Genomic DNA, 16,452 nt, shown 5'->3' on the forward strand with positions numbered 1-16,452 from the left:
GTAAAAAGGAAAACCCATTGTACAACTGCATTTACAGAATGGAATTAACAGTTAAGTGGGTACGGTCTTTTTAGGGGTTATGAAAAGGTTTTGAAACTGCACAGAGGTAGTGATTATACAGGATTATGAATGTGCTAACTAAATTAACTGATTTTCTATTATCTGAAGTCAAGCTAAGAAATACACACGTGCATGTAGGTGTGCACAGGTAAAAACTGTGTCGGGAAGGGGAGGAGCCCAGAGAGTACTGACTGCAGAAAGAGGATGTATGGCTTCAAGATTGTTCTGTACTGTTTACTCGGTCGCTGATGTTTCTGCTAGTCTATCAAGATACCTTTCCTCTACCTAATCTTTAGTAATACTTCCCTTGCTGAGGGACAACTGGCCTTACAATGCAGGAAAAGCAAATAAGACTGTCAGGTAGGTAAACTTGATGTTTAAATTGTGTAATTCTGTGAACTGGTCTATCCTCCCAATACCCCACACTCACAATGAATTTGAAAAGAGAGAGAGAATGCTGCTTGGGAGCCCACACTGAGAAGGCAAGGAAAGGGCGGCCATTGCATTCTGTCTCAGCTGAATGCAATCAACTACCAATTCCCACATAATAGTTCAACTGAATGATTTTTCAAGTTTGGATAAGCTGATAATGTCTAAAAATCTGTGACTATTGTAGCATAAAACAAAAATAAATGCAGCCAGATTTGTAAAATGAACTTCTCTCACCATAATTGTGATTTCCCTTTTACAAATGTTGAGGTCGGGTGTGTTATTGACGTACATTCGCTTCAGTGCACATCGAATCCCACCATGAGTGCGCACCAGGAAAACAGTTGAGAATCCACCTACAAGAGGAAGCACCAATTATTTTAAAACAATCAGAGTCTACCATCAAAATTATATACTATAATTTTTACTGGGCGTGGTGGTATACGTTTTAATCTTAGCACTCTGGAGGCAGAGGCAAGCAGATCTGTCAGTTCAAGGCCAGCCTGGTCTACAGAGTGAGTTCCAGGACAGCCATGCACGCACACGCACACACACACACACACACACACACACACACACACACTCACTCACTAATACATATACCATCATTTATAGCAGAGGAAAATAGTCGAGGACTATATTTAAGACAAAAATAAGTAGAGCAAACAGTTTATTGATTAAGAGCCAAGCGCTGCTATTTCCTGTGTCAGTCAGGAATAGCACTTTCAGAACCATATGATTCTCAAACGAATCTGCTTCTATTTTAAAGGACACATACAAAATCTCACTTTCCCACAGAAATACTTGTGATAAGCACAAACGTCCTCATACACCTAGATTGACAGTACTCGCTATCACCCAGCCATCTTCATGACAGTGCACAGCTGCTATTCAATACTAATATAGTGGAGCTGGGACAGTCAGAACCTCCTCCAATTACAGGGATGGGGTCACCACACTTTTAAGTCAATCACGGGATCTCACTTTGCTTATCAGCACCTGACTTTAGGATGAACTCTGACCAGCTCTTACTCAAGGGTGTAAGTTAGGTAAAGTCTACTGGAATTGCAGGAATGGTTTTCCTGCCCAAATGAAAGTGTGTGGCAGAGAAGGCCCCATTCTTCTTTCCTACTTCTGTGTGAGATGATTCTCAGACATGATGTCGACAGCTAACCTAGGCCATGGTGATCAGAAAGGAAAGGCTCAGAACAGAGTGGGCGAGTGAATGAGCCACCTTCCCTCCAAACCTCTAGTGCAATGCTAAGTGCTTTTATCTACACCTTTACTGCATCTGAGAAAATACTTCATCTGACTTAAAATCAATTCTTTTTTGTCATATCTAAGATAAGATTCTCACATTAAATTTTTAAGACTCAATTTTGATATAAAAGATTCTATAGTTTATGTTTTTATGGCATATCAATTTTGTTAATACTACAAAGGCATGAATGGTAAATTAGTGCTATAGTTGGAAAATATGAGACGAGGGTATTATGAGACACTGTAGACTCTTTCAAAATGCACAAGAGAAGAATCAGCAATAGATACAGATCTGACAGGGGACAGTACAGAAGTATACACTGATAGAAGTAACCGTGACAATGAAAGTGACTGCCATCTGCACTAACCCAGAGTCCCTCCCCGTCCTAAGATGGTAAGTACTCCAAAGAACAGCCTAGCCTTCTCAAGGCTCTGATGTGAAACAATTCCATGGGACACCTAATGGAGATGCTATCTCCTCTCTACACACACACACACACACACACACACACACACACACCCCTCATGAATTAAATGATGGTATGCTTTGTTAAATAATTCTACCTAGGTTTTACAAGCTATTATACAAACACATGGTTTCTGGTTTTCTTTAAATGAGTACTACATTCATAAGGAGCTAACTCTCCGTTGGTATTAGGGAAAACAGCTCATGGGGAAAACTGCAAGCTCTTCACATATACTGCACCAAGATCAGAAGCTGGGTTCAAAGGAAGAGACTGAAAGTTGCAAAGCAGAGTTTGGCACACTGAGGTGATGATGACGTTGAGCATGAGATAACAGAGCTGCGCAGGTGAGAGGTGGGACAGGGCTCTGGCCGATGACAGCTGCCCGTGGAGCTACCAGGAAGCCCTTGAGGAACACAGGATAAAGCACAAGTGCCTGTGCTGACTAGTTTATGTGAACTTGACAGAAGCCATTGTCATCAGAGAGGAGGGATCCTCAGCTGACAAAATGCCTTCCTTCTTAGATCTGGCTGTAGGCAGGCCTGTAGGGCATTTTCTTTTTTTTTTTTTTTTAAATATTTATTTATTATGTATACAATGTTCTGTCTGTGTATATGCCTGCAGGCCAGAAGAGGGCACCAGACCCCATTACAGATGGTTGTGAGCCACCATGTGGTTGCTGGGAATTGAACTCAGGACCTTTGGAAGAGCAGGCAATGCTCTTAACCTCTGAGCCATCTCTCCAGCCCAGGGCATTTTCTTAATTAGTGATTGATGTGGGGTAGGAGAAAGTTCACTGTTTATGAGGTTATCCAAGGGCTGATGATCCTGGGTTCTACAGAAAGCAGGCTGAGCAAGTCATGGGGAGCAAACCAGTAAGCAGCACCCCTTCCCCCCATGGCCTGCATCAGCTCCTATCCAGATTCCCACCCTGTGTGAGTTCCTGTCCTGACTTCCTTCAATGATGGACTAAGAAGTGAAAATGTGACTCAAATAAGCCCTTTTCTCCCACCGTGCTTTTGGTCACGGTGTTTCAGCACAGCAACAGTGACCTTGACTAAGAGGGCTCTAGCTAAAGACTGTGTCTAACAAGAAGCTTCCACCTAGGCGAACACCTCTAGACATGGGCTAAAAATGAGGTAACCAAGACCACTGCAGCTCCTTCCTGGCAGCCATGAGAGAGGCGACTCTCCACCGTGGTTATGAGAATGTGAGAACAGAGAAACAGAGACTGGCAACTGTGAAATACGAGGTTGAAGTCGTGTTCCCACCCAGTGACTAACAGCAGATAGCCAAGGTCAGTAACAACAAAACCCGAGTCAGAGACAGGCAAACGCAGCTTCAACCACCCTGACTCGGCAGACAGAACCAAACAATGTGTGATCATCACCCTGACTGGGTAAATAAGGGGACATGCACAGAGCACATGGCTTCCTTTGGTTCGACCAATGTTAGTCTAGGGGCCTCCACCTTTGTCCAGTTTTCCTACAAAAACCCTAAACAGGAGTTCAGGAGCTCTCCCCTCTCCTCCATCTCTCAGGAGTATTTCTCCCTGGCTTCTCACCGTCTCTCTGTTCTACAAACCTTAAAGCTTGTTTCCACTTTGCATATTCTCACAAGGGTTCGCCCTTTTCATTTTCACTGGCAGAAGACAACATGGAGCCACTATCTCAGGCTGATCTTTGGTGACCACTGAGTATCCAGCACCCTAAGACCTAAGGTCAAGCAAAACTGGGCAAAGGGTCCTGGCATAGTGAAAAGCCTGTATCATAATGCACAGAATTTGTCGTCAATGTAAGAACAAACACTTTCTCCTGGTTGTTTGTTCCATTGGTCTGCTAACCGTGGTTGCAAATGAAAAGCCTGTGTACTGTTTCTATGAGCATAAGAAACAGCAAGAGAACACAGAGCTGTTTGCCCTGCACTGCGAAACTAAAGAAGAACATCACTTCCTTCAGAGGCACTGTAATGTTAGATGTGAGGACCTGTGTTGTTTGCTGACATTTTTTAGAGGAATATAAAGTATTCTCCATTAAACACATATCAAAGAAGGAGGAACATAATAAGAACCTTACAGTGAGGTACAGTGGGAAAGATGTACTGGCTTAAGCACTGTAATATTGAGTTGGAAGTGCCACCCCAGCCTGCCAAGTGCTTGGACTCCAATTCCCAGCCTGCCAAGCACGGACCCCTCCCCAGTGAGGGTCAGAACCACTCCCACAGGGTATTTAGGCTTGAGCCAGAAAAAGGAACACATGGCTTTGGGTTTACATGGGCTCCTCTTCCCACCATGCTGTCTCGGTCCATCCAAGAGTGCTGCATTTATTAAACAGGGACATTTTAATTTGGTCTAATCTGGTTTGATTGGAGTTTCTTGCATCAGCGGAGAGGCTTTTATTAAGATTAAACCAAACAAGCACCTTTAGAATGCTCGCACATTATGTTTAAACATTAGGAGAGTTAAATTTGCTTAATTATTGGTTGGCAGTAAACATCTTTAAAATATCATTTCTGGATAAGAAAGATGTGTTTCAACAATATTTGTTACAAAAATCCATCCAATTCTAACACGAGACATCTAAAGTTAGCATAAGCCCCACACGATTACCCTCATGTCAAACAACAGCTGCATGTTCTGGTGACCACTAGATTGATCACAAATTATTGAACCTAAAAGGAGTCATGGAAACCTTAATATTTGGATGCCAATACAAGATATCAGAAACATGTAATACAGTCTTGCAATATACCTGATAAATACTGATGAGTTCACACAATTAGACTTCTTCACTCACCCATGGATTTTATTTTTAAATCTCACCACTTCCTGTCTGTACCACACAGCATAGTTGGTGCTATTTATTAAGAGGGGAGAAATTTTTTGAATCACTTGTTAAAACTAACATTTATCGATTTCTTTCACATTTTCTAACTATAAGAAAAAATGCTCCAAAGAAGTCCTCATTTAAAAGTACATGTGAGTATAAAGGAAATAGGGTAAAATGCAGTTAGTTACATCTAGATGGTAGGCATAAAGCTACTCCCCAAAGTACTTTTCCACCTTTCTGTATGCTTTGAAGTTTCTACTACTGAGCTATATCCCTTGTCCTTTTATTTTGAGACAGCATTTCATGATGTAGTCCAGGCTGGCCACCACCTCCTAAGTGCCGGAATTACTGGTGCGAAGATCTCCAACCAATTCTAACAATTCTCAGCCGCAGGCTCAGTCCATGCTGTCATACCTATCTAGACGGAGGAATCAGGAGCAAGGTACATCCTTTCCCAAGCCTTTCCTCTCTTGCCACCCAACCTTACCTCCACCACTGAGAACTAGTATTTCCTAAGAAAGACACTACTGCTGATTATACACCTGAGACTTTCCCTAGGGAACTGGAAGTCTCTTAGGACAAAAAAAAGTTTATGGTAGCCTAGAAACCTTCAGCTTCAGCATCCCAACACAGGAAACACTGCATGTTTACCAAACTCTTGGCCACAGGTGGTGATTCCTACAAACCGTTTTCTTAGGGAGAAGAAAGAGGGACAGGAAGATAACACCATGTGGTCTTTTTTCTTCCCTGTACACTTCGCCAGTAAAATAAAGACTGAACTATCAGCAACTCTTAACTCCAACCATTGCCAAAGAAAACAAAGTGACTTTGACGCTATCTTCAAGATAAGTGGGAAAGACATCAGGCTAGAAGAGTTCCTCCTCCCACTGAAGGCTCTGGGCTCTCAGGAACAACAAAGCACAAGTTAAGTCAGCAGATCCAAGGCTTTCTCCTGAAAAGGAGGCTCTTCCTAAGGAGGAATGATTACTAACTTACATTCCTGCCAAAGTCACTGTTATCACTGAGTGCAATGAATCAGAACTGAGGGGAAAGACACACACTTTATTTCACTCCAGCATTTAATTTATTTCCATGTTACAGATGAGAAAGAGACCAAGCGCTGAGGAAGGAGGCAGACAGACAAAGCCAGGCCTCTTGTTTCCCTTATAAAACTCATGTTCAACGATTCTCATAGCCCACAGCTAGGCATGTAGGTATATGCCCAACAAAAAGAAAATGCATAATTACAAATAGAAGGATCTAGAAATAACAAAAATGAGGAATAAAAGGCAAATGAAGACATCAAGAAAGAACAATGCCCTGTCCAATTTTCTTTAAGAAAATTTTACTTAATAAGCACAATTCCTTATATATAAAAGACAAGCCATGTTTAAACTGGATTACATAAAGCCTTAAAAAGAGAAAAAAAGCAACAGAACCCAGGTGTGCGTATGACCCCAACAATTGAGAAATACAGGCAGGACCAGGAGTCTGAGTCACCCTCAGCTGCACCATTAGTTTAAGGACATCTGGGCCAAATAAACCCTATCTCAATACACACACAATGTCCCTATACTAAAAAAGATACTATGTACAGTGAGTATGAGAACAACTTCAAACTAAAATAATATTTATTGAAAGTTTTTTAGCTGTGATACTTCAAAGTTTATAAATAAATAGGAACCCTTGTTCCCATCATTTCCCAGAGCACACTTCATGCAGTCAGTTCATCTTAACCACTTCCCTCCCTAAAGCCTTACCAGCTGGCCATGCACTCCTATGCTGTGTGTGCTGCAGGTGTCAGAGGCTGCCACGCTTACTAATAAAACTGACACAAACCATGGCGTTTTCCTTGGCAATACTTCTTTGAGATTTCTCCTCTCTTATGAACTTTATACTTATAAAAACAAGAATTGTAGATACCTCATTTTCTATAATATTATCAATGCCAATCATCTTGCCTGACATTCAAGTTATCTGTGAATAACTTAGGATTAATCAATTGGTTTTACTGGAAAGCAGGTCTATTTAACCTCTGAGTTTTTACTTCTTGATGCTGACTTGATTCTAATGGAGTACACAAACTATAAGAACAGAATACATGTTCATTACCATAAACCATGCTTAACTATATTAGTACTAACAGCCTTCTGAATCCTTCCTTGAAAAACTACTTTCAATTTGATAACCACCAGTATTGTTTCAAATTCAGAAAACTGCTTCTTTTCATCCTGAAGCAAAATGCCCTCTATGCTCAAAACTAAGTCAGTGTACTTTGATGGAGTTTTTCAGCACTAAGCTCCATAATATGTTTTCACACAATTAACACATTTAATTCTTAAATCTTATTTTCAGTAATAACTTTACTGTTCTACTTTTTGAAATAAAAAATAGAAACAATCTTATTCTAGCCAATATAAAGTTATAGTTAGATAATAAGAATAAGCCTGGCCTACAGAACAGTAGAGTGGCTGCAGTCAACTATGTTTATTATATACCTCAAAATACAATGTTAGAATAGAAGACACTTCCAGTGTTCTCAACACACAAAAATAAATGGCAAATAAGTTGATGACACCATGAATTCACACTGTATGCATGTATCAAAATACCACTCTTACCAAATAAATACATCATAAATAAAATTTTTAAAAAGCTAGGCCAGGTGTAGTGGCACACACTGGTAATCCCAGCAACGAGGAGGTAACAGCCAGCCTGGACTACATAATGAGATGCTGTCTCAAAATACGAGGGATTGTACAGATGTAGCTCGGCGGGCGGCAGACTAAGTTAAGAACTTCGGCTCAAACCCTAGCACTCACTATACATAAGTACATAAAAATCTGAAAGAGAAGCACTGAGAACTTCAGCAGGTGCTTCAAGACCATGGCCATCAACACACCTAGAACTCAAACACCAGGGTTCCATCAAAGCAACAGTTCAGACCAGCATGAGGCCCACGGATAAGCAGGTAAGGACAGGAGAAACGCCCTTAACTTCAAGGGGTGCCACGCTCTCAACAGCCCAAGTCTTCACCCAGTTTTCACTCGCTGCCCTCAGAACTGCAGTGCTGTCCACTCTGACTCACTGTGTCGTCCTTTAATTTCCATACTTCGGGCTCCTTACAGCTGGGCATTCCTTGCACTTTCAGTCTCTTAGTCCTGTATGCTGTACCTTCAGAATACAGTTTGAGTTCATTTTCCAAAGATCCTCCCTGCCCTGGGGAAAACCACAAAGTGACATCACAGTCTCCGGGTGGTATTCCAGCTTCTGATCTCTCTTGTGTTCGTTTCATCTTCCACATACCTACTGCATTCAAATCTGGGCCCAATCAGTCCACCTCTGTGCCCATAACCCTCCTGGGGCCTCCTGTTTCACTGAAGTCCGGAAAAAACGGGAAAGGATTTTAGCTTCTCCATGACAAGAGACAGCAGCACCTGGCTCTGCCTGTGCTCTCTGACCCCCCCACTCCCTGCTCCCCGCCATGGTAGGGTCTTTATACTGTGTTCACCTAGAACGTACTGCTGAGATTCCAAAGAAGAGATTCCTTTTCTCCCTTTCTTCCCATCTTTACTCAGCCACCACCTACATTCCCCAAGCACCAAGTCCCCACAACAGATTCTCCAACACAGTTTTCCAGGGTACCACGAATCCCTGCTTTAATTGTTCCCTTCTGGGAACTTACTGCTATCCTCCACTTATCGCACTTGTCTTGGTTCAGCCACGGTTCAGTCACTGAACACAAGGCTCAGGAGTAGTTCAGTGATCGCTTGTGGTTCGTTCTGCTCCAGCCTATCACTGTCTTGGAGAACAATGCGTATTTACTATGTACGGGCTGAATGACTAAGAGGAGGTTTTGGTCTGAACCAGTGTTCTAGCAGTGTAACGTACTCTAGGAGTCTGGAAAACAAAGGTTATCTGCCACCAGACCACAAGCCGTGAGTTACAGTGCACAAAGCTGGAAAACGGGAAGTAGTCACTGGCGGTGGTGACAGACTAGAGTGCACATGCTTTGTCTTCCCCAACCCTCAGCAGCTGTCTGAATTGGGGTAAAATAGTGTTTTCTATGTTGCATGCTCACATGTGCAAGCGCTGTTTTCTGCACTCTGCTTGAGCTCCTTCTCCATCACCATACTGCTCACCCCCTGTCCACGCGTCCACCCCACAGCCCCTGCTCACGTTTCTCAGTGTCCACGCGTCCACCCCACAGCCCCTGCTCCTCTGCTTCCTTCCACCCTAATGATTTGTTCATAGTATAAGGTTCTACACACAGGTAAGTCTAGCATTTGGGAGGCATGGGCAGGAGGACAACTCCCAATTCAAGGTCAACTAGCAAGTGTCAGGCCAGCAAAGGCTACATAGTTGAAAACCTGTCTCAAAAAATTTAAAAATGATAAATAAAAATCAAAACACTGACTTAAAAAGCAGTAAGTTCACTTCCTCAATTACAGAATAAAGAAAGTGAAGAGAGATAAAATACTGGCCAATATCACTGAACTGTGAGAGGAGCACCATGTTCTCTCCGGAGACAGCAGCAGTGATGGATTAAGAGCACTCTAAGAATTCCACACCTGTCTTCAGCAGCAGTCTCCATAACTGACCAGTAGAGAAACAAGAAAAGCTTAATTTCAGGTATCATACCTGTAATGTAAGCAAGGAAGCAGAACTATACAGTCACAGATTCTCAGGACTTATGTTTGTGAATTGATCATATGAAGAATTAGTGGGGGACAAAGTATTAATACAAGGTAAAGAGTGATAATTAATTGGCATTATAAAATGTACACATCCATCTTAGAACACTTTGGACTTCTCTTAAGGGACAAAAAATTAAATTCTTTGTAGAAAAAAGTTTGAAATTATCTACTAAAGTTTTGTAATGCATTAATGCTCCAAAGCCTCACATGAAATAAAATATAATTTAGCATTTACAACCTTTAAATATTTCTTATATAAGAATGTCATTCAATCTGAAGTTCATTACTATAACGGTTGAGCATGCCATTTTTAATTTCAAATGCTTAATTTAAAAGTTCTATTATTACTAGGCAAAAATAGCTATTTCAAAGTTTTCCCTCTTTTGCTTTTGTTTTCTGTAGGACGGGAACTGAAGTGACGGCTTCATGGGTGCTAAAAAAGCAGTGTTCCAGGGAGCTGAACACATAGCCCACTTCACAGCAGTAGCTGCACTGTGTGCTTCAAGTTATTCCAACTTAAAGCACTAACGTGAAGTGATCCCAGGAAGCAGAACTTAGTTAGAATACCTGGAAACTGAGCTAATCTGACATTAACTAACTTCTACAATCTTGAGGTAGAGTTAAACATACTGACAGACTAAGCCAGCTAGCAAACAGAAAGCACTAAAATGTACGCTGTCTGTACATGAGGTCAGAGTGTGCATAGGCATAAAGATAAACCTTTTATGTCAGAGAAGACACAAAGTACGGTGAACAAGATATGTTAACTGAGTTTGTATCCCTCTCCTGGCCCCAACATGCCCATGCTTATTCTGGCACTTTAACAAACTCCAGTGTGCCAAGTAAATACAGTGCCTTCTGTAATCACTTCGGAACGGGCACCAAGGAAAATCTCAACGTGAGCCAAAGCGTCAGCAGAGAGCCTCTATCTGTGGTACTGCACGACCTGACACCAAAGCCTTGTCTCAGGAAACATACATATTTACCCATTCGCATTCTACAGTGTGTTTCAAATACATTTATCCTGATGTTACCAAACACAAACAAAGACTTTCAAACTGAAGGAGCCGTCTGTGCAGTTCTTCCCTACAAAGAAAGCCCATCTATTTGCTGATTTATTGGGTGTCAGGTGGACTGGAGCACATGCGCTACCGACTCCCTGTGCTTACTATTCCACAGACTCAGTGCTCTCTGCCCACTGGTAAGGAAATCCAGCCTCCACTCTCCCTGCTTGCCAACTCAGACAAGTAATGATAAATGAAGCCTGTGTCTATCCTGGGTTAACAGGCAGTCTGCAGACAACCACTGAGCTGTTTGGGAACTCAGCTAAGAAAACATTGCTTTGGTACTACCCACTTGGGCAGCATATTTGGGGCTCACGAGTTTGATCAAAGCACTTCAGCTGGGTAGAGCTAGTCAAACTCTTTTGATAGGCACATTAAGCCTAGGTACCGCCTTACAAACAATTTATGTATTTTTGTTAGAAAAGTCAATCACTGTGGCTGGAGAGATGGCTCAGCTGGCTTCCTACTCTTCAAAGAGACAGAATTTGTTCCCAGCACATACATGGGGCCACAACAGCCTGTAACTCCAGCCCCAGGAAATCCAATGCCCTCTTCTGGTCTCCACATGTGCAGATATACACATAGATAATGATAATAATAATAATAATTTTTAAATTATTTAAAATATTAAACGTTCTTTTTTTAAAAAGTCACTCATACTGAGATAAAACTTGTTTATTATAAACACATATGCACTCAACATTAAACTCAACATCAAAATCTCTACCAATGAAAGCTGTACGCAAGTAAGACACAAAGGAACATGACACAAGACGACAAAAGGGACATTCTTTACATAATCATGGTTGAGTATAAATGTCTACAGACACTATGCAAATAAGCTGTTACAGAAATATCTGAACAGCATTTGAAATAATGAATGTTATATGAATCAGAGTATAAGAGCCATTGACAATACAAAAGAGCGGCCCTGATTTTTAAGGAAGTGAGCAGGGGTGTATGAGAGGGTTTGAAGGGAGGAAAGAGAAGGAAGAAATGCTGTGACTAAAATAATTCTCAAAAATAAAAGAGCTAGCTACACTTACTTTGTATTTACATATAAATTTATTTGAATATGTAACCAACCTCTTTTTCAAAATTCAAGTTCCATGCATTTATCCTCTTCTTTAAACTGTCTATTCAACTACTTTCAAGGTTATTCAACACATACAAGGCTCTGGGACCCATCTCCAGCACAGAAGGAAGGAAGAAGACGGATCAGGGTTCTGAAAGGCACACAACAAGTGTATTTGCTAACCTGACACAAGAGTAAAACTCCTAAAAACTCGCTGTTTTAACCACAGGTCAGTGCACTGTTTGGCTCTCATCAGAGAAGCCCCTTCTGGAAGTGGATGGCAATTAGCAGAGACCCACAAGGAGTCAGCATGCTGAGAATGAGTGGCTGCAGAGCACTCAGGTCTGCTATCACCCCAAGGCTGGGGACCATCGCGGGAGAGTGGGAGGAAGACTGTGAGAGCCCAAGTAACTGCGGAGACACTGGGGTCCAGACACAGCAGCGGCTGTGCAGCGCGAACAAAGCTGCCCAAGCTCAAGCAGACCAGGTCACAGTGCGGAGAGGGAAGGCAAGCCAGAGGTCCTGCCCATGCCTGAGGAGCTACTAGCATTTGACGGTTGCCGGGAGAGGCAGTCAGTAATTGGATGACCCCTGTAGGCTGACCATCCTCCCAAGCAGACCCAACACACAAGAGTAGTTAAACAACATAAATTGGACTTAATGGGGGGAGTGTAATAATGAAAGGGGAAGTTTCTGGACAATTAGAAGTTTCTATCAAATGTTCTAATATAAAACAATGAAGATAGTATGACTGACAATTTTTATCTGTGTGAGCACAGTACACAGAAACATTTAAGTCTTCAGATAGGACTAGAGCACAGCTGGGCGGGGCATCTTTACCTGTCATGTACATGCGGGATTTGATTCCCAGCACTGTAAAATAAAATTAAAATTAAAATTTTGGGCAGAAGCATGTGTCACAGAGAGTATTCTGTCTTCACAGCACTGAGTCCTCCCGTGTAAATTCTCACTCGGTTTAGAGAGCGGATCTTTATGACGTGTGGCTGGTTCACAGAAGGTGCTAACCTAACAGACTGGCGAGCTACACACTTCTGGACAACGGCTATGGTGAGTCTGTGAAGATCTGAGCAAGAGAATCTTCTGCGACTTCCCCACAGCACCTCAAGTGGCAGGCTGAGAGAGTCACCCCTGGGAAGAAGGAACATGGTCAGTCTTTCTAAGAGCAAGTTATTTCCAGGATAAAACAACTTATTTTATGTTACAGAAAGCAATCAAGAGCAGGGCAGTGGTAGAACACACCTTTAATCCCAGCACTCGGGAGGCAGAGGCAGGCCAATTTCTGAGTTCGAGGCCAGTCTGATCTATAAAGCAAGTTCCAGAACATTCAGGGCTACACAGAGAAACCCTGTCTTGAAAAACAAAAAGAAATTGATCAAGAAAAAAAAAAAAAGCAAGTCATTTTTAGCACTGGTAAAATTTTCTATGGCTAATAATATTTTTAAAATTGTTCCATTAATGTCCAAGGTAGCACATGTCCTTAATGCTGGGACAGAAGAAGAGGTGGATCTCTCTAATCTGAGGCCACTGTGGTACATGGCAAGTTCCGGACCAGCTGGGATTACTAGTGAGACTATCTTAAAAAGAAAAAGAAAGAAAGGAAAAACACTTCCTTAGTAATCAGATAAGATTAAAATCCTAGCTTGTCATCACTGGCTTTGATCCATTCTCTGCTTTAGAGACAGGCTCCCATGCAGCTGAGCCTGACTTTAAACGTCTGTGGAGCTGCAAGGCCTTGGCCTCCTGCTCCTGCTGCCTTCGCCCCAACTGCAGCCGTCACTGGCCTCACCACAGCGGCAGCCATGGCGTCCGTCCTGACCTGGCTCCGGGAGCCTTGCTCCCTCTTCTGCACTCTTTTCCAGATGGGTAAAATGTTTTTTCATATATATAAAAAACTGGCATATAAACTTAACAGTACCATGGTTGTGTTTTAATACTTCTATGTGTTTTAACACAACTAAGTGAAATAAGCCGATCACAAATAGACAAATACAATAAAATTTCAATTATACAGACCTCCTATCATAGTGAAATTCAGAGACGGAGAATGATGGCCAGCGGCTGGGTTAGGGGAGGATAGATGTTAGCATCTGACAAATAAATAAATACAAAAATGTAAAAGGCTAGCCGGGCGGTGGTGGCGCACGCCTTTAATCCCAGCACTCGGGAGGCAGAGGCAGGCGGATCTCTGTGAGTTCGAGACCAGCCTGGTCTACAAGAGCTAGTTCCAGGATAGGCTTCAAAGCTACAGAGAAACCCTGTCTCGAAAAACCAAAAAAAAAAAAAAAAAAAATGTAAAAGGCTATTCCCAGAACATAAAAATCACGTAGAGCCATCTCCTTTGACCATAAAGTGCCCACTGCAAAGAGGCTGAGAGCCTGGAACTCAGGTCGGTTTCTGGTAGACACCCTTTTCTCTTGTTTCCTTCCAGCAAACTTTTAACTTTCACATTTTGTGACTTAAATGGGTTTTTCTCTACCAACATGAGTCACCTTTATTTGGGGAAACTAGTCCACTCAAAACATCCAGACAAGACATTCCTAGATAGGAACTGTCATTTTATCTTTGATTCTTAGGACTGTATAACCAATCAGGGGCAAATTATCATTTCTCAAAATCTGTGTAATCCACATGATTTTGTACACTTAATTCACTTAGAAGCATTTGTGACTAAGCTTATGGAGTTGCAGGACATATCTGAAGAAAACATCACAGAATGAATTTCAAAAGGAGAAGTACGAGCTGGACATTGTGGCTCACACTGGGAATGCCTGAAGAGAGGGTCATGAGTTCAAGAGTAGCCTGGGCGATATGCTGAGTTCCAGGGCAGCCTGAGCTAAAGTGCAAGACCCTGCCACTACCACCCCCACACACATTAGAAGGACGAAGCAAGCTAAAAGAGATTGCTCCTAGAAAGGTATGATCAATACTGTCAATATGACAATTCCCCTATTTATACAGTGTTCATGCAATGCCAACCAAACTCCCAACATTGAAGAAATATCTAGAATCCTTAATAACCTAAAATCTCCCCCTAAACACAGAATTAGTCCTATTGAGACTGAACACCTGGATGAGGCTGAAGAAAGCTGGAGCTGCTGGGAGTTTCTGGGTATGATTACCACACCTTTATCCCAGCAATCAGAAGGTAGAGGCAGGTGGATCTCTCTGAGTTCCAGGTCAGCCTGCTCTACATAGTAAGTTCTAGGACAGGCTGGCCTACACACTGAGTTCTAGGTAAGCCAGGGTTACACAATGAGAGACCCTGTCTAAAAACAAAACAAAACAAACAAATAAACAAAAGGTTTTCCTATCCACTAAGGATATGTGTGCCAAGGCCACTAACAACAGGGACACTCACAATGACACCACTGTGGGAGGTAGGGGTCATGCTCCAGAAGCACCTCAGCACTTGCTAGGAACGCAGAACCTCAGGCCCCACTCGGGAGCTGGGGCTTAAGAAAGCCCAGGTCATTCACAGGGTCCTGAGTTTGAGAAGCACCGTCCTTAAAATGTAAGCTACAAAAAGGCAGCTACTAAAAGGACAGGGTCCTCCTCACTTTCGCAAGCTTGAATGGAGCCACATATTTTGACGTACTGCTAAATCCCAGATACAACTTCCTGTATGTTTATCTACATTTTCTTTCCTACAGTTGGACAGTCATTTTTTTTTTTTGTTTTTTGTTTTTTGTTTTTCGAGACAGGGTTTCCCTGTAGTTTCTAGAGAATGTCATGGAACTAGCTCTTGTAGACCAGGCTGGCCTCGAACTCAGAGATCCGCCTGCCTCTGCCTCCCGAGTGCTGGGATTAAAGGCGTGCGCCACCACCGCCTGGCTCTGGACAGTCATTTTTAGAAGTAATGACTGAGTTGGTCACTTTTCCATTACTCTAACAAAATACTGCAAGAATCAGCTACAGGAAAGGCAGTTTCTTTGGTCCCATGCCTGTTTGAGAACATAACTGTCTTCTCAGAAAACTATGGATATTTTATTCTTTACTACTCCAGCAAAACATGACAATTCATTTCTTACAGGCCAGTTGCAGTGTGGTATTGTTTTTGTACTGTTACATTTCATCCCCATGTGTTCAGACTGCAGAACTGACCCTCCCCTCAGCAGCTGCAGCAGTAAGGCAAGTCCTGCTCCTGGCCTGGGCAGCACAGAAGGGCTGACCTGTTGGCAAAGGCGCAGGTGCGCTGGCCCTGAGGCTGTGAGAGTGGGATAGCCGGCCACACACCTAGGCTTGGGAAAAATGCCCCCCCTCCCTTGCCCCTAAAACCTGTGGTGGGCAATGGAGCTGTCCCTACCCCTCAGCTACAGCACTCGGGAAAGCAGGCCCCGCACCTCACCTGAGCAGCCCAGTAGAGCTGGCTCTGATGGTGTAGGTGCAAGAGAGCTGACCCTCAGGGTTTGAGAGCAGAACTAGTCCTGCCTCCTTGCTCATGACTGCAAGGGGCAAACTAACCAGGCCAATGCTGGAGAGATCACTCTGGTGCAGAGGACAAGGGAGAGCTGGTGAGCTGACCAACCCTGAAATTAGTCAGACCCAGAACCAGGG

At 42.7% G+C, this 16,452-nt stretch overlaps 1 protein-coding gene across 3 annotated transcripts in view; it reads right to left on the reverse strand.

The window, feature by feature from the left end:
• The window catches only part of Bmp2k (BMP2 inducible kinase), a 97,225-nt gene that overhangs the window by 66,811 nt on the left and 13,962 nt on the right, over nt 1-16,452 (reverse strand). For all 3 annotated transcript variants that reach the window (XM_038316343.1, XM_038316354.1, XM_038316333.1), the window contains exon 2: nt 727-845. In XM_038316343.1, coding sequence (XP_038172271.1) covers nt 727-845 — 119 coding nt within the window. The remainder of the gene's footprint in view (nt 1-726; nt 846-16,452) is intronic.

Source organism: Arvicola amphibius, chromosome 1 (genome assembly GCF_903992535.2).
Source record: "Arvicola amphibius chromosome 1, mArvAmp1.2, whole genome shotgun sequence".
Taxonomy (NCBI): domain Eukaryota; kingdom Metazoa; phylum Chordata; class Mammalia; order Rodentia; family Cricetidae; genus Arvicola; species Arvicola amphibius.